Source organism: Lissotriton helveticus, chromosome 3_1, assembly GCF_964261635.1.
Source record: "Lissotriton helveticus chromosome 3_1, aLisHel1.1, whole genome shotgun sequence".
Lineage (NCBI taxonomy): Eukaryota > Metazoa > Chordata > Amphibia > Caudata > Salamandridae > Lissotriton > Lissotriton helveticus.
Window position 1 is genome coordinate 333,414,672 of NC_136061.1, and position 26,023 is coordinate 333,440,694.

At 47.5% G+C, this 26,023-nt stretch overlaps 1 protein-coding gene across 2 annotated transcripts in view; it reads right to left on the minus strand.

Moving 5' to 3' along the window:
* ITGAE (integrin subunit alpha E) overlaps positions 1 to 26,023 on the minus strand; it is an 844,898-nt gene that overhangs the window by 324,213 nt on the left and 494,662 nt on the right. For both annotated transcript variants that reach the window (XM_078679953.1, XM_078679952.1), the window contains exons 16-18: positions 16,304 to 16,522; positions 13,510 to 13,640; positions 9,294 to 9,421 (exon numbers count right to left, since the gene is read on the minus strand). In XM_078679953.1, the coding sequence (XP_078536079.1) occupies positions 9,294 to 9,421; positions 13,510 to 13,640; positions 16,304 to 16,522 (478 nt within the window). The remainder of the gene's footprint in view (positions 1 to 9,293; positions 9,422 to 13,509; positions 13,641 to 16,303; positions 16,523 to 26,023) is intronic.

Consider the following 26,023-nt stretch of genomic DNA (forward strand, 5'->3'; position numbering starts at 1 on the left):
GTGCTCTCCCTCTGGTACCTTGGCACAGAACAGTCAGGCTTAATTTGAAGGCAATGTGTAAAGTATTTGTGCAACAATTCAAACTGTAAAAACAGTGAAAACATAACACCAAAAGATTCCACACCAGTTCAGAAACATAGAGAATATTTCAATAAGTAAAACAAGACCAACACAACAAAAATCCAATAAGCAGAACTTGAGTTAGGAATTTGTGAAGAAGCGAGGAGAGGCAGTTGACTCCTGGTTTGCCGCCCGTGCTGAACGCTGCGTGATCCCCCACTAGATAGCGTGCTTTTAATTAAAGCTTCTGTATACTGCTTTTAATCTATTTTAAATCAATGTTATCCTCTTACCTGCGTTTGTTGCACACCCATTGCTTGGGGACTTTGCCCTCTGCCCCGGTCCACCGCGGCAGGAGCCGTTTGAGTGGAGGGAGGGGCCAAATCTTCCTCATCGCAGCTGAACCCAGTTAGGGCGGGGAAGGGGCGGAATTCTCCCTAGGTCCTTCTATAAAAACATGGACCAGCGGACGCGCAGTGGAACGAGGAGAGGCAGTTGACACCTGGTTTGCCACCCGCGCTCAACGCTGCGTGATCCCTCATAGATAGCGTGCTTTTATTAAAGCTTCCACGTACTTTTAAGCTATTTTAAATCAATTTTATCCTCTTACTTGCGGTTGTTGCACAGCCATTACTTGGGGACTTAGCCCTCTGCCCCAGTCCACCGCGGCAGGAGCAGTTTGAATGGAGGGTGGGGCCACATCTTCCTAATCTCAGCTGAACCCAGTTAGGGCGGGGTACGGGCGGAATTCTCCCTAGCTCCTCATATAAACACATGGGCCAGCGGCCACGCAGCAGAGTGAGGAGAGGCAGTTGACTCCTGGTTTGACGCCCGCGCTGAACGCTGCGTGATCCCTCACTACATTTTTTTAATTTTTTTTTATAATTCTTTATTCGTGATTGTAAATACGAAGCATGGCATTTATGGTACATCTCATATATTCAACAATCACGGTTTTCCTTTTTCACCCCAACAATTGACAGTGATAGAGTCTTTTCTGGTATCGTTGTATCAGGTGTCTCTCCCAACCGATACACCCTGATGTACCAAGTGTCGTAACCCCACATGGGGCATTTGCACTGATCATCCACTGTCTCCGTAACTAACTGAAAAAAGCAGTTCAACCCCCACCCTCACCCCAACGTCCCACCCTACACCCACCCCTCTCCTGGTCGCTGTAATCACTCATCAATGCATTTCTAGTACAAACTACCATACTACGGAAGTGGAGGTCAATCCAGACACTTAATCCTATCCTAGTACCACCTACTCCCCGAGTTCTATACTCAGTGTGTACCCTACGGTCTATCGTCCTGGGACGGCAACAGATCTAGCCCGTCCAGCTCCAACAACAGGGCCTCCCAATCAATTGCTATGGGATGTTTCCGTTAGCCTTCCTCCTCCTCTCGTCTAAGGGCGACTCCCTCCGCCCTGCCCCATTTCACTACATCTCTCTGCCATACCACCGTGCTAGGGGCTCTGGGGGATTTCCATCTCACCGTCAACACCCCGACTGCCAAGAGGAGAGCCATGTCTATGAACCTCAGTTTAGCCTTCATTGTTTTAGATCGTTTGCGGACTCCCACTAAACAATATAGGACTTCTTCCTGTATCTGCATGTGTGTAATCTCGTGTAGTGTCCTGCATATCCCATCCCAATATCCCCGCAGCTGTGGACAAGACCACAGCATATGGAGGAAACCCGCCTCATCTCCCTTACAACGTGGGCAACAGTGGGGGGAGTTTGGGAACATTCGGTGGATTTTCTCTGGAGTCAAGTATGGCCTGAATAAATAAAAAATTTACGTTACGTGAGACCCTTTTGGGGTGTTCCAGCATCATCTGTCAGGCTTGATCAGTCAGCTCTCCGCATCAAGTGCCCAAGTGTCCCTGAGTGTGGTAAGTGGAATCGCTGCGTGTTCCCGGATCCCTATATATAGCCAACACACCAAGTGGCTTCCTGTCCCCATGATATACATTAGATGTACTAATTCGTGTTGTACAGGTGTGAGTCGTAATGGCGCCCAGGTAGTCCTAATATAGTGGGTCACTGTGGCGTGCAAGAAATACAGTCTGGGAGGGGCCCCCGTGGCCTGAACAAAGGCATCGTGATCTAGTAGGGCTCTATCTCCAAAGAACGCCCCTATCTCCTCTACCCCCGTCTCCGCCCAACGGCGCATGTGAGTCGTGTGAGCCTACCCTGCGGCGTCGGGATACCTAGTAGGGGAATATTCCCTGCATAAGGTGTCACTGATGCGGTATAAGACAGGGCCTTTCTCCAGCAGAGCAAGGCCATGCGCAGGAGTGGGTGGCAGCTCCAAGGAAGCAGACTTCTTGACAGCAGCAGGTTATGTAATTCCCCTCGGTCCAACCGTTCTGTTGTGAGACCGATCTCGTGTAAATTTCTACCGGCGACCCAGTAGGACAACCACTGAAGATGGCTGGCGTAATAGTATCCGCGAAAGTCCGGGACTCCCAGGCCTCCGGCTCGGGTTCCCAGCTGGAGTTTACGGAGACTAATGCATCTCCGACTGTTCCCCCATATTAGGCCGATCAACATGGTGTTTAGTGTGTTAAAAATGTGTTGAGAGAGAAGCACAGGCAAGTTTACAAAATAATACAATAGGCGAGGGAGCATGCCCATCTTGGAGATCGCTATACGCCCCATGACCGACAGGGGTAATGAGGTCCAAAATCCAATACTACTACGGAGACCGGTAATAGCTCTTTTTATATTACCATCTATTTGGTCCTCCGGCGTCCTATAACCCTGGATGCCTAGATATTTAAAGGTGGTCTGCGCTACCGGGATCCTGTGTGTTCCAAAACGTATTGAGGGGGGGGTGAAGCGCTTCCCAAAAATAAAAGCCAATAGATTTATCAGGGTTTATGGCCAGACCCGACACTACCTCGAACCGGCAAAAAATGTCATAAAGCATCGTGTGATCCGCTTCCAGGTCCCGGAGATACAACAGAATATCGTCCGCATAGACGGATATCACGTGATCCCTCACTAGATAGCGTGCTTTTTATTAAAGTTTCCATGGACTGCTTTTACTCTATTTTAAATCAATTTTATCCTCTTTTCTGCGTTTGTTGCACAGCCATTGCTTTGGGATTTTGCCCTCTGCCCCGGTCCACTGCGGCAGGAGCTGTTTGAGTGGAGGGTGGAGACAAATCTTCCTCATCTCAGCTGAACCCAGTCAGGGCGGGAAGGGGCGCAATTCTCCCTAACTCCTCCTATAAACACATGGGCCAGTGGATGCGCGCAGCAGACGTGCCACGGGTGTGCAAAAGGTTTACCTAAGACAAGCCCGTCTGCTCCAGGCCCGCGTCCAGCGCCAGCCATGCTGCCCGTTTACAGCCAGCCTCAAGACTAACATTTACAAGGGACCAAATTCTTGTACATAGGTACAGAGGCTGCCCCTATCCTACACGTTTTAATCCCTGTACATTAACTCATAATACCTCCAGCCAGAGAGTTATCCCCACTGTAAAGTCTGCCTATTTAATTTCAATCTTAATAATAATGACTCAACAAAAAAGTGTAAACCCGTAGAAAGGACCGCAACCTCACACCCTATGATAACCTGTAGTGAGGCAAACATAGGTATAAGAGCATGCCTGATAAACTGCAGGTCCCTCCCCAGGCATGCCAATGATATCTGGCTATTACTGGGAACCAAAACCTGGACATCGTGTTCCTAACCGAAACTTGGCTAAGAGAAAGCACCACTCCAGATATCTGTCTGCCATTCCTGAAGAATACAAAATAGTTACTGAAAATAGAGCAGGCAATAGAATCGGGGGTGGACTAGCCATTATCATAAAAAAGCATTGGGACATACCTCATCAAATGGTTGATTCTACAGACTTGATGGAAGCAACATCCTTTAAGGTGACCATCTCCCCTACGCTTACCATTGCAGGAATGTTGATTTACAGACTGTCTGGCTCCAAACCCACTAAGCTATGGAATATCTATGATCTGATTGCCGACCATTCTCTGAAATACACCAACTATCTAGTCTTAGGAGATCTCAACGTCCATATAGACAACTCCCAATGTCCTTTAGCCTCCCAATTAGTTGACACTCTCAAAGGACTAAACCTTAACCAAGTGGTCACCACATCCACGCATATAGCAGGACACAGCTTAGACCCCATCTTTACCAATGCCCCCAACCTAGTAGCAAAAAACCCCATCCCTCTTGCATGGTCAGTTCACTATCCGATAATATTTAACTTAACCTTCACCACAAACCTAGGCTATAATGAAAGCCAGACAGAAACTGAGAGAAACTAGCGGAAAGTCACACTGGATACCATTGGTCCTTTACTACTTAACACACCTTTATTATATAGTGGAGAACCCAATAGTGATGCTGTAACCTTCAATCATTGGGTCACCTCTGCTCTAGACACGATAGCCCCCATGGAAATCATGACTTCAGCCAGACATAAACCATCCGCTCCCTGGTTCACGCAGGAACTACAAGCAGAGAGAAGCAGCTGCAAAAAACTTGAGCGGACATGGCGCAAATATTACAGCATTGAAATGAAAAACATCTATAGGAAAGCTGTGAACCAATTTCATAAGCTAAAACGCCTCGCCATAAAAACTCATATAGTTAACCAAATAAAACAATCTGACAATTTTATTGAAGAAGTCTTTAACATTGTCCAAAACTTCATGTAACCTGATACAATGAAAAGCAACATTACTCCATCTGCTACTCTCTGCGAGAACCTTCCGGTCTTTTTTGAAGAAAAAATTCAAGATATTTATGCCTCGTTCACTGAGACTGAGATCCCCAAAACACTCTCACCCCCCAGTAGTCTGGTCGGACTTTTGCCCTATCAGCAATGATACCTTATTCAAGCTAATGCAAAAAATTAAATCCGGCTCCCCCTTGGATCACTACCCGGCGAGGTTTTTCCAACTACTGACCCACCTGATTAATCCTCCGTTAAATTTGCTGGAACGCATCCTTAAAATCAGGTTCCTACCCGTCTGTCTGGAAAAAAGCATTCATTCAACCCATCCTCAAAAAAGAGGATGCCGACCCAGCTATACAAAAAAATTGCAGACCCATCTCCTTACTCCCAGCACCAGCCAAGGTTCTGGAGAAAGAGGTACAGAAACAGTTATCCAGCTACCTAGAATCCAATAAACTGCTGCATGACACACAATCAGGATTCAGAGCTGGTTACAGCACTGAGACAGCACTGTTAGAGGTAGCTGAAACTAGTTGAGAAACCTTGGACAAAGGATGCTGCGCAATGCTGGTGCTGCTTGACCTGTCGGCGGCGTTTGATATGGTGTCCCACAAGATCCTTCTTGATAGGCTCAGGTAATTAGGAATTACTGGGTCTGTATTGGCCTGGTTTAACTCATTTCTTGAAGGGCGATCCAAAGAACAAGACTACAGTGCCATGTTTCATCACCCCGCCCACTGATCTGTGGAGTGCCACAGGGCTCAGCTCTTAGCTCAACCCTTTTTTAATATTTATCTTGCCCCCCTAGCCCCACTGATTGAGTAACATAACGTTAGTGTCATCTCATATGCTGATGGCACACAATTGATGTTTTCTCTTAAAGATCACTTGGAGGCAGCTTTTATTAAATTCAGCCACTGTCTGACAGATATCTCTACTTGGACGACAAGGAATTGCCTGCGGCTTAATACCGATAAAACTGAAGTACTTTTTTTAACCAACCGTGTCCCTCCCGCCCGGAACTATGGTGGCGTTCACAGCTCAACCCTCCCCCATGCCATGTCTCTTCAGCAAGAAATCTGGGATTTCAATTTGACAATACCCTGTCATGTAAAACCCAGATAGGCCATGTCTCCTCTGTATGTTTTTGGAAATTAAAGGCACTTTGGAAATTTCTCCACCTTCTACCAATGGAATGCAGAAAAACAATTGTCCATGCATTAGTTACATCGCGATTGGACTATGCCAACAGTCTATATCTAGGCCTACCAGCCTATCTTTTCAGAAAGCTGCAAACAATACAGAACACAGCGACAAGGCTCATTAGATATGTCCCTTTAAGACATCGCATTTCACCACATTTCCGTAGCCTACATTGGCTACCAGAGAGGCAAGGGACGGAATTCAAAGCTCGCATCCTTGCTTACAGAGCAATAAATGGAGTCGGCCCCCACTATCTACGAAAAAGAATCTATAAATCACACCAAACAAGAAATCATCTAGAACTCCTTTTTACCCATCGCTATGCCAAAGCCAGAATGGGCGGATGCTCATTCTCTGTTAAAACCACGTCTCTCTGTAATGCCCTACCCTTGCAAAATAGAAAGGCCACTTCGGAATCTAACTTCTGGAAGCTGCTAAAAACTCAGCTTTTCAACCTCCCGTAGTTTCATGCATGCCTTATTCTGCTAAACCTCCTACTTCGCCTGTCTCCACTTAGCGCTGGGACACTCCCGTTAGGGGTAGCCATGCGCTTTATATGCTACATATTATTATTATTATTTAAGAATAACCTGTAAAATAACTCTTAGAAGCAATAAGCCCTTACTTGGAATAGCTGGTTACGCCAGAGCGGGACATAGTCAAACGTTCAGGCAGACTACGATAGAGCACGGGCCAGATACAGGGACCCAGTGAGGTACGCTGAACACAAGTATTTTAATCTTGGCTGCGTCAACATCAAGGATGCATGGTGCAGACAATACGATGCGCCGGTGCTGATCCATGCAGCAGCAGTGATGTCTTGGTCCTCATCTGCGCAGCAGCAGTGATGCGTCGGCTCTGATAAGCAGAGTGCTGAGAAGCAGAGATTTGTTGTTGAGGCTCCCGTCGACAAAGATGCGCTGGCTCTGCGCTGGGAAGAGCGTCACACAGTGGTGGTTCCGAAGCTGAAGCATCGGGTCTGATCTATGGAGCAGCAACAATGCGTTGGTGTTGTTTACACATAGCAGAGGCAATGAGCTGGTTTTTGATCCATGCAACAGGGGTGATGCCCTGTTCCGAGCCATGCAAAAGTGGCGATGCATCGGTTTGACAGAAAGGATCGGTTCTTCTGAAGCAATCACCTTAGGCCCACTTCCAAGGGTCCAGGACTGGGGTGGCACCACTTGGTAGAGCAGACTCACAGATGGCAGAGCCCAGTGCAGAAGCAGGGTAGTTGTAAGTGCCTGAGATTTCAGATAAGGAGGCCAGCTAAGTAGTCCTTGGAGTCACTCTGAGTTCTGGGTTAAAGTGATGCAGTCTCACCAGTCAAGAGGTTAGCAGGCAGCAGGTCAGCACAGCCAAGTAAGAGTCCAGCAGAGTGGCAGTCCTTTCAGCAGCACAGCAGTACTTCTTCTTGGCACAGTATTCACAGACCAGAAGTGTACTGAAGTGGTGGTGTCTGAGATCCAGTCACAGGTGCCTTTGAAGTAGGGATACTTCAAAGAGATGCCTTTGAATTGCACAGATGCCCTCTCTTCTTGCCCTTGGCTCTAGACTCACTACATAGGGGAATTCAGCCCTTTGTGTGTGGATAGGACACTGCCTATTCTTTTGTAAGTGAGGCTGTGTCCAGCTCCTCCCTCCAATCCTGCCAGTATGGCCCATCAAGTCACACTTAAGATGCCATTGTTTGTGGATGTCTAGGGAGAATACAAACCCCAACTGTCACCCACCCCAGATGTGATTAGAGACAGAAGGCTAGCACCAAATGAATAAGGTAAGAAAATGCCAACTTTCTAAAAGTGGTGTTTTCAGAATTGCAATTTAAAATCCAACCTCATCATGTTAAGATTTTATATTGTGATTCCTGGGACACCAAACTTGAAGGGGCCATCTCTTCCATTTGGAAAGTACCCTCATAAAATTTGGAAAGTACCCTCATAAAATATAATAAGGCAACTCCAATGTTATCCTATGGGATAGACAGGTCTTGCAGTAGTGACAACCCCATTTTCACTACCAGGACATGTAAACTTAAAAATATATGTTCTGCCTTTTAAATACATTGCACCCTGACCTCTGGGTTGCCCATGGCCTAACCTAGGAGTGGCTTACATGTATTAAAAAAGAAGGTTGGGGCCTTGCAAGAGGTTTAACTTGCCAGGTCGGCATTAAGTATGGGCGGAAAATTTGTTCCGCCCACAGAATTTGCGAATTTTTGGCAATTTCGCGATCCGCGAATCGCGTGAAATTGCCCAAAAATCCCCAATTCGCGAGTTGGTAGATTGTTTTTTCTTGTTCGCGCTTCAAATATACAATCTCGAGCACGCATCATTGACTTACCATGATTCTGTGTTCGCTGATGAGTTTTCCGCCCTGTTCGTGAGCGCTGCGAGATTTTGGTAGCTGGCCGAGCGACGCCGCGATAGCAAACACGTCATTGCGACCCGAAACAGGAAATTGCGAACGTGAACACGTCATTGCGACTCGAAACAGGAAAAAGGCATTGCGAGTAGGCTGGTTAAGTGGAAACAACATGTTTGCGACCGTTGCGACCGCATGCGCAGGTTCTCGTTCCCAAACTGGTAAAAAAATCTCGCGAACTTGCAAAAAAAAAAATGCAAGCTCGCGGAATTTGCCGGACTTTTGCGAATCACGATTACGAATTCACGTGAATTCGCGTATCGTGAATTTGCAAATTCCTCCCATGTTTAGTCGCCATGGCAGTTTACATTTGCACTCACAGGTTTTGGAATTTGTGACCTGAGACATGTTTAAAAGGGTACATAAGTGGGTGGCACAATCAGCGCTACTGGCCCACTAGTAGCATTTAATTTTTAGGCCCTGGGCACATGTAGTTCACTTTACTAGGGACTTATAAGTAAATTAAATATGCAATTGTAGGTAAGCCAATGCTGCCACTTTTTAAAGACTGGTTAGCAGTGCCCAGAGTCCCAAAGCAAACACAAATACATTCACCAAAAAGGGTAGGAGGAAGGCAAAAGGTTTTGGTTGAACCTGCAGAAAAGGCCATCTCCAACAACTAGTATGAAGCATCAAGACAGTCAGTGTCAGTTTTACAGTAGAAAGATTTGCCCATTGGCAAACAGCATCTACCTTACTCTTATTATTCTCTTTCTGTGTCCCACTGCAATTATGTCTGTCTTTCCCTTTCTTCTTTAATATTTTCTTTTCTACCCTTTTTTGTGCATAAAGTTCCACCTCCGTTAGTGCACAATAAATACAAGTTCACACAGGTTGTTTTCAAAAGGCAGTACAACACAATCTCTGTGTCTGAAGATGTTACCTACCTATGTTTTCAAAAATAGATTCTATCCTAAAGCACAGCATCACATCCATGGTTTTGCGGTCCGATGTAATTGGCACAATACGCGGCTGGAACCCAGCTGTGACATTGAATCTCACAACAGGCCGTGAGCTAAAAAGGAAAACAATGAAAATGATATTGGTTCTTTTTCAAATTGCAGCATTTTTATTTGCATTACAAAGACAGTGGATAATTACTTCAGATTTGAGACTTGCCTGACCTTGCATGTGTCTGGCCTTCTGAATGTGTGGAGTTTGGTTATTGTAGACCTTTCAACTAACCCTGGGCGAAGCACTACGCTACGCTCGCGGAGTTTGCGAAGTTTTTGCAACTTCGCACTACGCGAGCTGCACGTTGCACAGTGCGAACATGCGTAGTGCAGCGTAGCGTAGTGCAGCGGTCATGTTTTGCTTGTTCGCGGTCCTGAACGTCATGTTCGCGACCGCGAGCAAGCAAAATGACATCCCGGCGAGATTCTCAACGTGAGGAGGTCAGGTTTCTCATTGTGAGTGGTTGCACATGCTCGCGACCGCTCTCAATGAGAAACTACCTGTTCGCGTTGAGAAAGCTGCCGCTCGAGTAATAATCTACTCGAGCAGCAGAAAACTACAGCTCGCACTGTGCAAGATGCCGTTTTCAATGCTTGCACAGTGCCGGATGCTTGTCCGCACTGTGCAATCATTGAAAACGCATCTTGCACAGTGCGAACATGCTACTACGCAGCTCGCGTAGTGCTACGTGAAGTTCGCGTAGTGCGAAGTGCACTTCGCGTAGCGCTACTATGCGAACTACGCCCAGGGTTACTTTCAACCCATGCTACCACACTATCCATGCCCTGTCACTAAAATTCAATTCTTAACCTTTTCTTTGTTACTGCCTGACCAAGATGTCCTTCACATGCTATGTCATACAAACTTTTATGTGCATCATTGAGTTGATGATGATTTGGTCAGCTACTGTAACAATGTGTTGAATGGCCTTAACACACTTGGTAAAGTGCTCTCTCTCCTCCCACCTTTTTTTATTAGAACTAAAACTGCCTTCAACGCTTCATTATTCTCCGTTGTACAACACCACTCTGATTTGTTAAGAGCTCCCCATCTTCACTCCACCACATCCTCCAAACTGACCACATCTCCTTCCCTCCCACCATAGGTTACCCCTTCCTCATCCCCACAATACCAAAATTGTGTTCTTGCAACCTAGAAGCCAGTCTTGCAAGCCTTGCAGAACTTTTTGCTGTCCCAATGCTTATGGCCGGTGCAACGAATAATCTTGCTTACCCACACATAAGTCCCAAAATATTCTGCACCCCAAACTGCTACCAAGGGGTCCTTCTCAATAACAGAATAATGAAGTTCAACCGCACTCATGTAGCATAAAGAAAATGCAAAAAAAAATTCAGAAGCCCCCAATTTTTGCAATAACACTGCACAAATACCAGCATCCACATTTACAATGGTGTTATCATTGATGTCAAGCGATACAATGACATCTGCACCACAAATCTCTTCCTTTTTGTATCCCACCAGCACCCATTAACTAATTTTACAGCATATTTATTGAGGTTCCTTAAATTTTGAAAGCCCTTATATTACCAAAATGGGATTTTTAATTTGTACCCAATCCTCAGTTTTCAATTTATACTTTTCATCAGTGTTTTTGGTCTCAGTTATTTTTATATTTCACTCATTGGAATTTTTGTTTGCTACTTCCTACGCATCCTTTATATTGCCGCCCTCATGGAACTACTTTGTCATTAAAATGTCTATAGCTCCTTGGAGGCTTTCATACCCCACATTAGTTCAAAATTGTCTTAGAAATAGCTACATGTGGTGTTGTATGGTAAGATCACACTAGATACTTAACAGCTTGATCGACACACATGTTGTTCCTGTGTGGTGCTTGAATGCACTCCACTAACACCATGTTAAAATGATTACTTGTGGGTGGTACAAGGGAGTTCTGCTGTGTTTAACCCCATGAGTATTCAGAAAATAAAGCATTCCACTGAGACAAACTGCACACCGTCATCAATTAAAACGTTTCCTGGGAAGTCTTCTCTGATAACATTTTTTAAGGCAATTAATTACACTTTTGGCAGTGGGACAACAAATGGGTCCTAATTTAACTTACCTGGACAAATGATCAATTATAAAAAGAAAATAATTCCTGTTATGAGGTAGCATATTAAAAGGTCCTAGAAAACCATTTCACAATTTTTGCATGCTCTATTAGGTGAGGGAACAAATAATTCAACTACCCCTTCAATGACTAGTGCTTTATCTCTAATACTGCATCTTACACACATTGTACAAATTCATCAATTTCACTACTCATTCTTGGCTTCCAAAAATCACTTCTTATCTTCCTCTTGGTAATGGTTGACCCTAAATGACCTGTATGGGCTGGAGAAGCTATTCTCTGTATGACACATACAGAAGGTACTAATTTGTCCCTCCCATCCCCATTCCACCCTCAATGGATAATTCTTAAGACACTTTTCAGAGCATCTGCAGATTTGTTGATACTTCATCCATTAATAAAACTGGAATAAACCACACCGTATGAATTGTTGGTGCTGCTCCCTCTTTAAGCTTGATTTTATTTTGAAAACCCTGTAAATTCCCAATAGTGTGTTTCACCTTTTTACCTGACAAAATGTCCAATAATGGTCAGGGATCCATTTTCAACACAAATGGTCTTCCCCACATAACTTGTTTACATTTCTCTACACTCCATACATATGCAAGAAGTTCATTTTCAGTTGTGGAATATTTATGTTCCACTGTACGTAATGCCCTAGGACCTATAGTGTTGTCATGTGTACCTTCACGTTGTGACAATATGGCCCCTAAACTTGGGAGTTTGTGGAACTTTATATATCCGGCTCTCTCGGCCGGGAGGAGCACCGCCGCATACTTAGCGGTTCTGCTGCTGTCCCTTGTGAGATAGCGAGTGGATCAAACTTGGCGGGTGGCTGAATGGGGTAAGAGTGTCCTGACTTGCCCAAATATAATTCAAAGAGATATTGTGCCAGCAACCCACAGTGGTGTTAATTTTGGACATCCAGCCCCTGAATGCTTTATGATATTATTTACCTGATTGTTATTGGCATATATAAAGGGAGGACGCTGATTAGTCCTTTATTGGTTTTCTTCGCAGCAAGCAGTATACCTATGATTAAGGGCAGGAGCTCAGGTGAGATGTCCTTCACATCTAACATGGGCTTCAATTGGAATTCCATAGAGCATATTATCAAGCCCATTATCGACGTTTTAGCGGCAGTTTTCTGCCGCTAAAGCGGCGATAATTTTATCGCCTGTCTGGATAATATGCCCCAGGGTTTTATGGAGTGAATGGGAACGTCCACTTCTATCGTCTACGAAATGTCCATTAAAAGGGAGGGTAGCTTACATGTAAGTAAAGACTATTTAAGGGGCATAATATGACGAAACAGGGTTAAAATTATCGCAGCTTTAGCGGCAGGAAACGGCGATAATGGGCTTGATAATATGCCCTTGTGAATTCCCATAGAAGCCCGTGTTCTGGTGTGAACATGGGCTTCTATTGGAATTCTCAACGGCATAATAACAAGCCCATTATCGCCGCTTTAGCGTGAGTTTCCTGCTGCTAAAGCGGCGATAATTTTAACGCCCTTCTTGATAATATGTGCATAAGTAACTCTGTCCATAGGAGGGCACAGTGCCGTCAGAGTAGTGGAGAAGTAAAAAACCTTTACGCTTCCGCACAGAGAAGAAATGATAAAAATAAGGAGAAGAAAAATCCCTAACACTACTGACGTGACTTCAGGAACACAATCATATTGAAGAAAGTTAGACTTCTGTCTTATTGTCCACTCTCTCTCTCTCACTCTCTTTCTCTTTTCTCTCCACTCCTTCCACTTAGATGGATTCTAGTCATGAGATTCTCACTTTGAAAGTTGTTAACAATTTATGCCATGTAAAATGAGGACAATGGTTTGAGCAAACATGTGGCCTATAGTAGCCCCATTCTTTTCAAAGGTGACTGTAAGCTGAAATTTCAGGGATGGAACTCGTCCACCTCAGTTACATTACTTTACCTTCCACTGCCTCATCCTCCCTCCTTGCATCAGACCACCAGTGATTGTGCTTTCCTTTAGGTTATACACAGTAAGAAGCCACTGAACACCATTTACAACCATCCTCATGACCCACCGCAACATAAGCATATGTCCAACTGCCCCAACGGTAATGTCGATGTAGCCATCTTCAGTGAAGTCCAAACCTGAGGCAATGGATTGCCCAAAAAATTTCAGCCCCTTGGAAACTTCCTTTGCTCTGATTCTCTTGGGGAATAATAAGAACAGATGATAAGTTGTAATGTTAAATAAACTTGGTTATGATGATTTCAGCATAACACATTGATCCAAACGACATCTCAATGTTTTAACAAACAATTACATCAATAGCAGTGGGATACTCTGTTCACAAAAGACATGCCTAAGCTGTTTAGCTTTACCATATTGGAGAGTCACTAATCTCAAACCTTAGGTGTGCATATGCAGCGCATCTGAAGACTATAAGTTTGGCAGGACTGGTTGAATAGTGTCAAATGTTTTTTTGTTGATGAATCTAAGATTTTGTGAAAGAAAAAGGATCTTCCAAAAGAGCAGGGGTGAAATGCCTTTGCTTCAGACCGCCCCTATGCATACCTAGCAATCCTTACAACTAAAATGACACTTTGAACTGGATTTTGAAGCAGGAGCATTTCTGTAGGTAAAGTTTTGATTACTGTGGACATGAGGGAAGGAGGGCCAGCACTTCTTGAAGCCCAGCAGACTCCTTAGCAGTAGTGTAACATTGAATTCTATTGGTATTCATATGAGCTATATCATTACAATTGCTGGGTCTTCAATTAATGTATCAAGTCTTCCCAAAACAGTGTGTGGGTGGAGAAGGGGGGGTGGGTCATTGCAAAATTAGTATAAAAGGTCCAAGGGCTGGGTACCTGTCAAATCACGGAAAGTCTTCTGCCAGGCTAAGGGAGAAATCTCCGTCCGCCAGTAATTATATCACGCCCAGTGTCATAACTTTGTGTAAAGGTGCAATACTTGCCAGTTCAGGATTAGTACATATTAACATTAACATTCTAAATTATTTCTTCTCTTATTTACAGATAATGGGCAGGATTCACAAAAGTAATCTGAGACAAAATCCTAAACCTAAGTTTAACTGAGACAAAATCCTATCTTTAGTACTAGAATTTTGTCTCAGTTAAACTTAAGTTTGTCTTAAGTTTAACTTAAGACCAAAACTTAAGATTGACTGAAACAAAATCCTAACTTTAGTACGCCTAAATGCCTTCTGTGAATACCAAAAGTCGTAAAGTTAGGATTTTGTCTCAGATTCCTTTTGTAAATCCGGCCCATTGTCCCCAAAGCAGTATTTCTTACCACTGCTGTGAACTGTGGAATACTTGGTGTTCTTCTCGTCTTTTCTTCAGCAATTGCCTCTTTACCTTTCACTTACAGTTTACATATGCAGGTACGTTTATGAAATGCAATTAAAATGTTGGTGAAAAAAGGTTACCCAGGACTGGGTGAGTGCCATATTTGTAATTACTTCCTGGACACACCCACGGTGACTCCCACAACTATAAACAAGTACATTAGCTAGGCTCTTAATTCAGAGTCTTACCCATTTTTTAACTTTCATGGATATGGTGTAACTTATGAAAATGTGTAAGAAATGGCATCATTAAGCCTCTGATCTGCCAGCTGGAATGGGGAGGTGTGTAGAAAAAGAGGAAAAGAAAGGAAAAGGAGGAAGAAAGAAAGAAAGAAAGAAAGAAAGAAAGAAAGAAAGAAAGGAAGGAAGGAACAAAGTAAGGAAGGAAGAAAGAAAGAAAGAAAGAAAGAAAGAAAGAAAGAAAGAAAGAAAGAAAGAAAGAAAGATGGGAATTGCAGAAAAAACTGGGAAAATAAGGGAAAGGAATGCTAAGACAACAAAAAAATTAATTTAAAGAAAGAAAGGAGGGGAGAAGGGTAGTTAAAGGGATTGAAGAAGGAGGAAGCAAGAAAGAAACAAAATATGAGTCAAAATAAGTAAAGATAAAGCCTAGAAAGAACGAAGGGGAATGACGAAGGCAGAAGAAAAAACAAGAAATGAAAAAAAGAAAGGTAAAGGGGAGAAGACACAAAAAAGGGGAGATGGAAGGAGGGTAGAAGAGAGAAAGGAGGTAAAAAGGAAGAAATAAAGGCACTAAAGAACGAACAAGAAAGGTGATAGGAAAGAAAGTGTGGTGAAAGTGAGAAGACAGAAAGAAGAAGAAGAAAAAAGAAATAGAGGGAAGAAGGAGTGAGATTAAAGAAAGAACAGTGTAGGAAGAAATGTACTGGGCATCCTTAGTATAATGCTGGTCTCATGATATGGTGGCCATCATAGGCATATCATCAACATCATTTCCATTAGCAAAGCAAAGCCATGCTTGGGCGCTTATTATGAGTGGACTGGTAAATAGGGTGATATTTCTTGCACCTAATCCAATTGAACTCTTGGAATTTATTGGGGGTGAGAAATACCACGTAATTACGAGTTTTGGGCAAATAACTTATATGTTCTTCTGGCATTTACTATATTAAAATCCACATAGTCCAGTAACAACCAGGCATTTTCCCAAGATAAATATCAACATGTTCGACCTGCTCATAGTCATCTCAAAACTCATAATTGCGATGTTTGCGGTGATCACAATTAACCGGGTTGTTCATTCTGAGGGTCTATATTGTAGAGGCAATCTCTAACATATGGTGTCCACACACAACTGTTTATAAGCACCCAGGCATAAGGGGAATCTATTACGCTGAGTAGCAGATAAAAAATATTAACTAAACTATGCTGATTTCTAGACTGAGGAGCCCTGCATTTACACAGTGTTAGTACTGCCAAGCAAAAGTAGTTGAACAAGAACTAGTGAGTTCGCATGTCATGACATGCTCAGCAATCCTACCTGAGACCAGGGCTCTAGAAGCCCAGAGTTGCAGCCATTGTAGATGTACACACTCCCTGAAGAGCTGTGGTCGTCAGAGTCCACCTCCATGGGCGCTCCAATAGCGATGTCCGCGTAACCATCTCTGTTGATGTCATTGATTGTGGATATGGCAAAGCCGAACCTTGCAAAGGTGTAGCCTACATGGCCATTGAGCGATTTCACAGACGTGAAGCTGTACTGTAGAAAGCATTTTCAGGGTTATTTCCAGCGTCCACATACCAACAGCTTGACAAAGTCACTTTGCATGTTGCTTCTAAACATAGGTGCTTCTTATCTGAGCATTCCAAAACCAATATCACTAATAATACACACAGCAATTACAGGTTAGCAATCCTAAAGTCGGTACATTTTTGGGAAATTGACTATAGGCAGCAAGCACAGAGTTTTTGTTCACAATACCAATAAATGTATTGAAGGTTCGTCTTGAGGATTTTACCATTGTTGACTGGCATTGTGGAGTAAGGTGAGAATTGTATGTCTGTGGATGTTACTGTCCTACTTACTGATTAGTGTACTATTACATCATTGAATACAGACACTTGTATATATAGGCATATGTTGCAATCTCTTGGGATTTTTATTGCATTACCAAGGAAAACAGGGTTTAATAACAATAACTGTGGGTTGCTAGATCATTGTAAATGTTTCCGACGATTCCGTATACACTTTGGACCACTTCCAGCCCGGTATCTACAATTAACAATATGCTGTTGAAATATGCATGTACGCGTTTTTTTAATCGACATTATTTATTGATTTTGTCAAAAAGAGATAACAACAGTTACACAAACAATTGTCATCCCCAACCATGTCACATAGAGGTACTGTCAGTACAGGTGTGTCAGTCAATATAACATGTCCTCCTCCACCTTTTCATCACATCTGCATTTCTTCAATCACTCCTCCTCGGCCACCGCCCACTCAGTTACATCCGCCGCCCATCTCTCCACACGCGGCCCAGCGTGACCCAACCAGGTATCGCCCCTCCCCATTTAGCCAATGCAATAACAAATGTAAGAACTAAAGCTCCATTTTCTGGCCCTTCCACAAACAAACATCATCCAACAGGCACACAACAGGATCTACCCCAACAGACGTCTGCACCATGGTCATCACACATACCATAACAGTCCGCCAATATGCAAGCAAAGCAAGGCAAGTCCAGGCCAAATGCAGGAAAAGGCTATGGAGCCCGGCATATAGGACAACTAATCAGTTTACCAGGGTCCACTTTATGTAGGAGCACTGGTGTCACATACGTGCGGTGCCGAACATTAAAGTGTATATGTTTAAAACTAGTGTTACATGATAAAGGTTATACTAATGCACACATTCTTGTTCACTGTGTATCCTAAAGTTGTATCCTCTGCTCCCCTCCCAGGACACCCGGGTAGGAAATGGGACGAGCTCTCAGTCCACCATCATGGCTCTTTTTAACGGGAGACCAAAGGGTGCCCCCACCCACTTCCAACAGTCCTGGAAAAGTAAGTGACATGCATGGCGCCTCCAGGAATGTGGGCCAGATATCCCTGACAATGGCTGTTGCACTGGCATGTTGTAGAAATTGTCCAGACCCTACAGGAAAGCAATCCCATGCTGCCTCAAACGTAAGAAACTCCTAGTTGCCTCGCAACGGCCGCCTTCAAAGGCAGACATATCCGCTGACACTGACCAATGCTGGTAAATCCAAAAAAGGAAGTCTCTGGAAAATGGGTCCTTCCCCAGTACTACCTTTACAGTTCATTCCCACATAGAGGCTGTGTGTCTAATAATGTATGGCACTGGAGTCACATTCCACCGTACCCCCCCCTAATCAGTAGCTCTGGGAGGGACCACTCCCTCCCCTTGACCTGCAAGAGCGATTGCTCCCAGTTGCCCCACTGAGTGAGCCAGTGCCCAGCATGCTGAATCTGGGAGGCTAAGAAGTACAGTTCCAGGTTGGGTCCACCAACCCCGCCGGACTTCCTGTGAATAATCCTAAGCAACCAAAATTCCCCAAATGGATCCAAATGGTACAACAGGAAGGGGAGGGACCATTGTGGGGCTGAGAGATAGAAAAGGGTATCTGACCCCACTCTGATTACACACTCAGACATGACCAGTCGCATCTGGATGGCCAGTGGTTCTAACGCTAAAGCAAAAAAGAAGGGGGGAAACGGGCAGCCCTGCCGTGTACCTCTGCCCACCACCCATGGATCTGACCATAATCTACCCACCTTTACCCTAGCTGTGGGTTCCCTATATAAAAGCCACACTCAAGCACAGAAGTGCATTTCAAACCTCCTAAAGTAGGCCAGCCGACTGTGTCAAAAACTTTGGCTATATCAATGGAAAAAACGGCAATTTTCACATCCCTACCTTCCACCTCATGTTGCACATGCCGCCGTAGATTCATAGTGGTACAAAACACATTGGTCTCCATGAATTAACTGTGAAATCACCTGGTCCAATTGGTGTACGCTTTTATCTGTGTTTATCATCGTAAGTGCGCTATAGGGGGGCGCGGCCGAGGAGGAGACCAAGATGGCCGCCTCTTGCTGAAGCTCCGCCGGCTCGGGGAATTTAAGACCCGAATAATGCGGTAACCCCCGATCCTGCACCGCATCCACACCTGCGATCCTGCAACACATCCTACCCAGCTCGACGGGTGCAATTTTGGTGGTGGAAGAGGCAACGGATCCGACGATACGGCGTTCTGGTCGGCAGCCGAAGGAGGCGACGGTGGAGGCGGCGGCGCGGAGCGCAGGTAGGGCGGGCTGCGTGTGTGGCGCCTGGGCGGACTGCGAGGCCGGACCGCGATAACTCCCGCGACCTAGGGGCTGGGGGCTCGCCTCCGCGGCGGCCCTGCTGAGCCTCGGCTCCCTCTGGGCGGCGTTGGGCGCCGGACCCGCTGGCGGGCCTCTGGCCTTGGAGGCGGGTTTAAGCCGGGAGCTCGGCGGGGGCTGCGGCGGGAGGCGTAGGCCCGGCGCTAGGGGACGGGTTGTTTGGCGGCCGGACGGCGGGACTGCCCTGGGGGTCTCCGCGGCTGCTGCCGCCCTGCTCCGTGGCTGCGTCGCTGCTGACCCCGGAGTGCCAGTACTGGGTGACCGGACGCGCCGCAAGGCCAGACTGACCACGTGGGTGCCGGTGGTCAATACTGCTCCAGGCTCAACCGGCTCACACCCCACCCTCCGCCACTCATTACTGCCTGGGATTTGGCCCGCGTTGCGCCATAGCTTGCCTCCAGCGACGGTGTTTGGTCCGGCACGCACCACAGCAGACTGGTCAGCACAGAACCCACTGCTGCGGGAGACCGAACCGACACTCCACGGCCAGGGTAGGGTGACCCTGCAACGCGGCCGCGATGGTGAAACGAGACCTCAATCAGCGTAAGCTGACCTTTCCGGGAGCCTCCCTCCCCATCGCTGACCCCCCTCCTGAAAAGCGACTTGAGGCGTCTGGGGGTGCAGAACGAGAGCATCCCACTTCCCTCATGACGGCCATGATGACGGAGATGAGAGCTGGTTTCAAGGCGCTAGATGGGCGCTTCGACAATCTGGAGCGCCAAATGGCGGACATGAGCACCAAGATCCAGGCACACGACCGACGCCTGGACCTGGCAGAATCCAGAGTCTCGGATGTGGAAGACGGCGCGGCAAAATCCTTGAAACGGCTGGAGAGGGTGGAAAGGATCCTCAAAGAAGTGGCGGTCAAGAATGAAGACCTAGAGGCCCGGGGACGAAGAAACAACGTACGAATCACGGGCCTGGCAGAGACAACGCAAACTGGCCGGATGGACACATTTATCGAAAAACTGCTCATTGAACTCTTTGGCCGGGACTCCTTCACTCAGGGTTTTGTGGTAGAGCGAGCTCACCGATCACTGGGGCCTAGACCCCGAACTAGGCTCCCACGCGCCCGATCATTGCCTGCCTCATGAACTTTAGAGACCGAGACGCTGTCCTCCGAGCAGCTCGCGAACGTGGAGAGGTGCAATGGCAGGGAAACATGCTGTCCTTCTTTCCTGATTTCACATTCACAGTCCAGGAGGCGCGAAAAAAGTTTAACGGAGTTAAGGCCACACTACGGAACCTGGGCCTGCGATACGGAATGCTCTACCCGGCTAGGCTCAAAGTGGACATCGGAGGTGGATCCCGCATTTTCGAGACACCAACGGAGGCTCAGGAATTTTGTCAGCACTATAAAAGGCGCGAGGAGGACGGTGCTCGATCTGGAACACTCCCGCAGTCCTCCCCAGTCAGAAATGCTTCCCAAGCCAGCAATGATTTATTTGCCAAGACGGGCAACGGCTGACCGTTGCACCTAGACTTACAAGGCCGAAGTTACAATCTGTTTACTTATCGGTCACCCGACCTGGTTGGGCTACACGCACTTGGATTCTTTTTTTGATCTGGAGTTCCCCCGACCGGCGTGGCATTGCCACACCCCATGGCGGACGCCATTGTTGTCTTAGTACTCTGTTTCTTAATGCAACCGAGCTTATTTCCAGAACTGTACATTGCTACCCTTTGCTATGTTTGGCTCGCTGCATGGTTTATGGGGATGTGCCTCCACGGGTTCTTCGGAGGCTGGGTGGGGGGAGGGGGGGTAAGTTTATTGGTTAGTTTGATGTTATTCTATATTCAGATTGTGAACACACACCACAGTCCATCGCACACTACGACACACCCTGACACACCTTGGAACAGATATAATGATCCCGACGATCATGGTTGGACGGCCCAGGCAGACTGACTCGACTTTGATTACCCTGATGACGTGGAACGTGAGGGGACTAAATGACACGAGGAAATGTAGGCAAGTCTTCAACTATTTAGGCAGGCACGCAGTTGACATTGTGTTTCTACAGGAAACCCATTTAAACCCAACGGGGTCCCGGCTCCTGGCTAGGAGTTGCGGTTCACACCGCTTCTTTTCAGATTTTAGCAGATACTCCAGGGGGGTGGCCATCTTGGTACATAAAAGACTACCCTTCATACCGCTCTCCACAGTAGCAGACCCGGAGGGCCGGTACCTGCTGGTGACGGGCTCCCTCTTGCATCAAACGATCACACTGGTAAATGTGTACGGCCCCAATACTGATTCCCCCGGCTTCTTTCAGGAGCTCCAGGCGAAACTGACCGTGACAGCCACGGGCCACGTGCTTGCCGGGGGTGATTTTAATTTGCTCCTTAACCCGGCACGTGACGGCACCTCGACTGCTACCGACCCCAAAAAACACTCCAGACCAGTCCTGGTGGACATCTGTAATGACTACTCCCTCATAGATATAGAGGCCAGGATGCATGGGAAGACCCCGGAATACACACACCATTCTGGCTACCATAACACATGGACACGTCTAGACTACTGGCTACTATCACCCGGGGTGGCGTCTTGGGTGTCATCCCACACTACACTGCCGCGCACGCTGTCAGACCACTCACCGGTGGCGCTACAACTAGTCTTTCCACGTCCTGGCGGCTCTGAACGGCAATGGAGATTTCCCGGTAAAGCCCTGTCGGACACTGTCTTCACCGACACAATCCGCACCGCCATCATTGATTATTTTGAACTGAACACGGGGTCGGTCGACACACATGCAACCTTGTGGGAAGGGTTTAAGGCCACCATCAGGGGAGTATCCATCGCCACTCATGTGGGTGTCCTTCGTTCCATTCGGTCCACCCTGACACGCATAGAGAATGATATCCGACTTGCAGAAAATGAACAGCTGCGTAACCCCTCTGAGACGCTAGATGCGCGACGCCTTTCACTGCTGCTAGAGTTCCGCGAGGCGGCTGACAGGGAGCTCCATTTCCTTGCTACGCAATACTCAGCGCGTCAGTATGGGGAGAGAGACAGACCCGGGAGATTGCTGGCACACCTACTCCGCCCTCCAAGGCAGGCGCACTACATAACAGAAATAACATCACCGGAGGGGAGGACACTGCGCACTACCCCCGAAATATCCCACACATTCCTGTCCTATTACACTTCCCTCTACTCCTCAACGGCTGCCACAGACCTACGGGCCCAGGGCTCGTACCTCGACGAAATTGCACTGGTCTTTTTGGAGCGGTATATGCAGGATTTCCTTGCCCACCCAATCACTGCTGACTCGGTGGTGGAGGCCATAGACGCTCTACGAGGCTCCGCTGCTCCAGGCCTCGACGGCTTTTCGGCCGATTTTTACAAGGCCTTCAAGGAGGAATTGGTGCCGGAACTCCTAGAAGTATACTCCGAAGCGTTGGAGACGGGTATCTTGCCCCCCACATTCCGGGAGGCAGTGATCATTTTGCTCCCGAAACCCGACAAAGACCCAACACTTTGTGGCTTCTATAGGCCCCTTTCGCTGTTAAATACAGATTATAAAATCTTGGCAAAAATAGTGGCCACACGATTGGCCCTTTTAATGGAATATATCATATCCCCCGCGCAGTCAGGGTTTGTCCCCCATCGATCCACCTCGCTGAATCTACGTACCTTATTCGCGATACTCCATCGTGTAGACCCCAACATACCGGCAGCCGCAATACTCCTCGACGCCGAAAAAGCGTTTGATTCCTTAGAATGGCCCTTTTTCCTGTCGGTAATGAGACGTATGGGCATGCCGGAGTGCTTCATCTCCACCGTGGCATTGCTATACACCAAGCCCACGGCTCGAATACGCCTGAATGGCACCATCACGGAGTCATTCTCCCTGTCCAGGGGCACGAGACAGGGGTGTCCATTGTCCCCCCTACTATTCATATTGGCGATGGACCCCCTAGTCCGTCACTTCCAAGAAAAGCATAGTTTCCGAGGCCTACAATTTCGCACCGGCCCGTTGCTGGCATCCCTATATGCAGACAATCTAATCCTTTATGTCCGCACACCTGCTGACAACCTAGCACCGCTCTTAGAAGAAATTACGTGGTTTGGCACCTACTCGGGATTACGCGTGAATTGGCGCAAATCCCTCATTTTTCCGTTGACTCCCGCCACCCTCCCTTGGGACTGCGAATACCCTTTGGAATGGTGTGACGACTCGGTGAAATATTTAGGCATTCACGTTCACCTTAATACAGTAGACATCATTCGCCTCAACTATGGCAGGGCACTAGACTTTTTGGAAGATAACATTGATAAGTGGCTCCGGCTGCCGCTCTCTATGTTGGGGTGCATTGCTATAGTTAAGATGGTGGTGCTGCCCCGGTTTCTGTATTTATTTACTAACATCCCGGTGCCTCTCACGAAAATATTTTTTACACAGCTGCGAACGCTACTACTGCGGTTGATCTGGGGCAGCAGATCCCCTCGAGTTGCGTGGCATGTGCTGACCCTGCCCTACGAGAGAGGAGGCCTGGGGGTACCCGATTTTTACCTGTATTTTCTGGCGGCCCAGTGCTCCTTTGCATACCCCTGGTTCCTCCCAGATGCGCGCATCCTTTTCCTAAGGCCCGAGGCAGATCTCGTTTTACCCCACCCATTGGCCACGCTGCTCCCGAAGGGTGTCCCGCGCGACCCCCAGGACATCCAAACGGTGTCATCCACATGTTGGGCGTGGGAGAAACTCAGAAGACTATTGAAACTAGATATCCTGTATTCCCCGCACCTCCCCCTCCCTAATGCACACTGGCTTCCAATCACCGGCGAACAGGTGGTACGCACTACCCTCTCCAAGTTCGGCCTCCACACGTTGGGGGATCTGTTCCCAGATGGCCACGCCTTCAGCTTGACAGAGGACCCCCGCCTCCAAGACCGCACTTTTATGGACTCATTTGTTCTGTCTCGGATGCGCTCCTTACTACGAGCATCATTCCCCACCTTCCCGCTGGCACCGGAGGAGGCCCCCCCCCTAACCACGGTCATACAACACTCCTCGGGGGCGCACATGGTTGCTATGATCTACAGACTCAGCATAGCTGCCACTCCCGCTGCAGATGCGAGGGTCCGCCTGGCATGGGAAACTGACTTGGGGAAACCGATCTCAGATGTAGAGTGGGCGCAGTGCTGCGCAGTGACTAAAACAGTATCATTGAACACACGACACAAACTCATCCATTTTAAGTTTCTGCGACGCCTGTACCACACCCCTGCTCTGGCCCACAGGATAGATCCCACGCGCTCCCCTGATTGCCCGAAATGTAAAACCACAGGTGCTGATTTTGCGCATCTCTCATGGACCTGCCCCAGACTGAGGGACTACTGGATACAGGTACACACCACATTTGGTAAAGTATTGGGTATCCCACTGACCCCGACGCCTGAAATTGCTTTGTTAGGCTTCGTAACGAACTTCCCTCTTGCGGTTCGGAGACTTGCTACATTAGGTTTCTTGCTGGCCAATACTGCTCCAGGCTCAACCGGCTCACACCCCACCCTCCGCCACTCATTACTGCCTGGGATTTGGCCCGAGTTGCGCCATAGCTTGCCTCCAGCGACGGTGTTTGGTCCGGCACGCACCACAGCAGACTGGTCAGCACAGAACCCACTGCTGCGGGAGACCGAACCGACACTCCACGGCCAGGGTAGGGTGACCCTGCAACGCGGCCGCGATGGTGAAACGAGACCTCAATCAGCGTAAGCTGACCTTTCCGGGAGCCTCCCTCCCCATCGCTGACCCCCCTCCTGAAAAGCGACTTGAGGCGTCTGGGGGTGCAGAACGAGAGGATCCCACTTCCCTCATGACGGCCATGATGACGGAGATGAGAGCTGGTTTCAAGGCGCTAGATGGGCGCTTCGACAATCTGGAGCGCCAAATGGCGGACATGAGCACCAAGATCCAGGCACACGACCGACGCCTGGACCTGGCAGAATCCAGAGTCTCGGATGTGGAAGACGGCGCGGCAAAATCCTTGAAACGGCTGGAGAGGGTGGAAAGGATCCTCAAAGAAGTGGCGGTCAAGAATGAAGACCTAGAGGCCCGGGGACGAAGAAACAACGTACGAATCACGGGCCTGGCAGAGACAACGCAAACTGGCCGGATGGACACATTTATCGAAAAACTGCTCATTGAACTCTTTGGCCGGGACTCCTTCACTCAGGGTTTTGTGGTAGAGCGAGCTCACCGATCACTGGGGCCTAGACCCCGAACTAGGCTCCCACGCGCCCGATCATTGCCTGCCTCATGAACTTTAGAGACCGAGACGCTGTCCTCCGAGCAGCTCGCGAACGTGGAGAGGTGCAATGGCAGGGAAACATGCTGTCCTTCTTTCCTGATTTCACATTCACAGTCCAGGAGGCGCGAAAAAAGTTTAACGGAGTTAAGGCCACACTACGGAACCTGGGCCTGCGATACGGAATGCTCTACCCGGCTAGGCTCAAAGTGGACATCGGAGGTGGATCCCGCATTTTCGAGACACCAACGGAGGCTCAGGAATTTTGTCAGCACTATAAAAGGCGCGAGGAGGACGGTGCTCGATCTGGAACACTCCCGCAGTCCTCCCCGGTCAGAAATGCTTCCCAAGCCAGCAATGATTTATTTGCCGAGACGGGCAACGGCTGACCGTTGCACCTAGACTTACAAGGCCGAAGTTACAATCTGTTTACTTATCGGTCACCCGACCTGGTTGGGCTACACGCACTTGGATTCTTTTTTTGATCTGGAGTTCCCCCGACCGGCGTGGCATTGCCACACCCCATGGCGGACGCCATTGTTGTCTTAGTACTCTGTTTCTTAATGCAACCGAGCTTATTTCCAGAACTGTACATTGC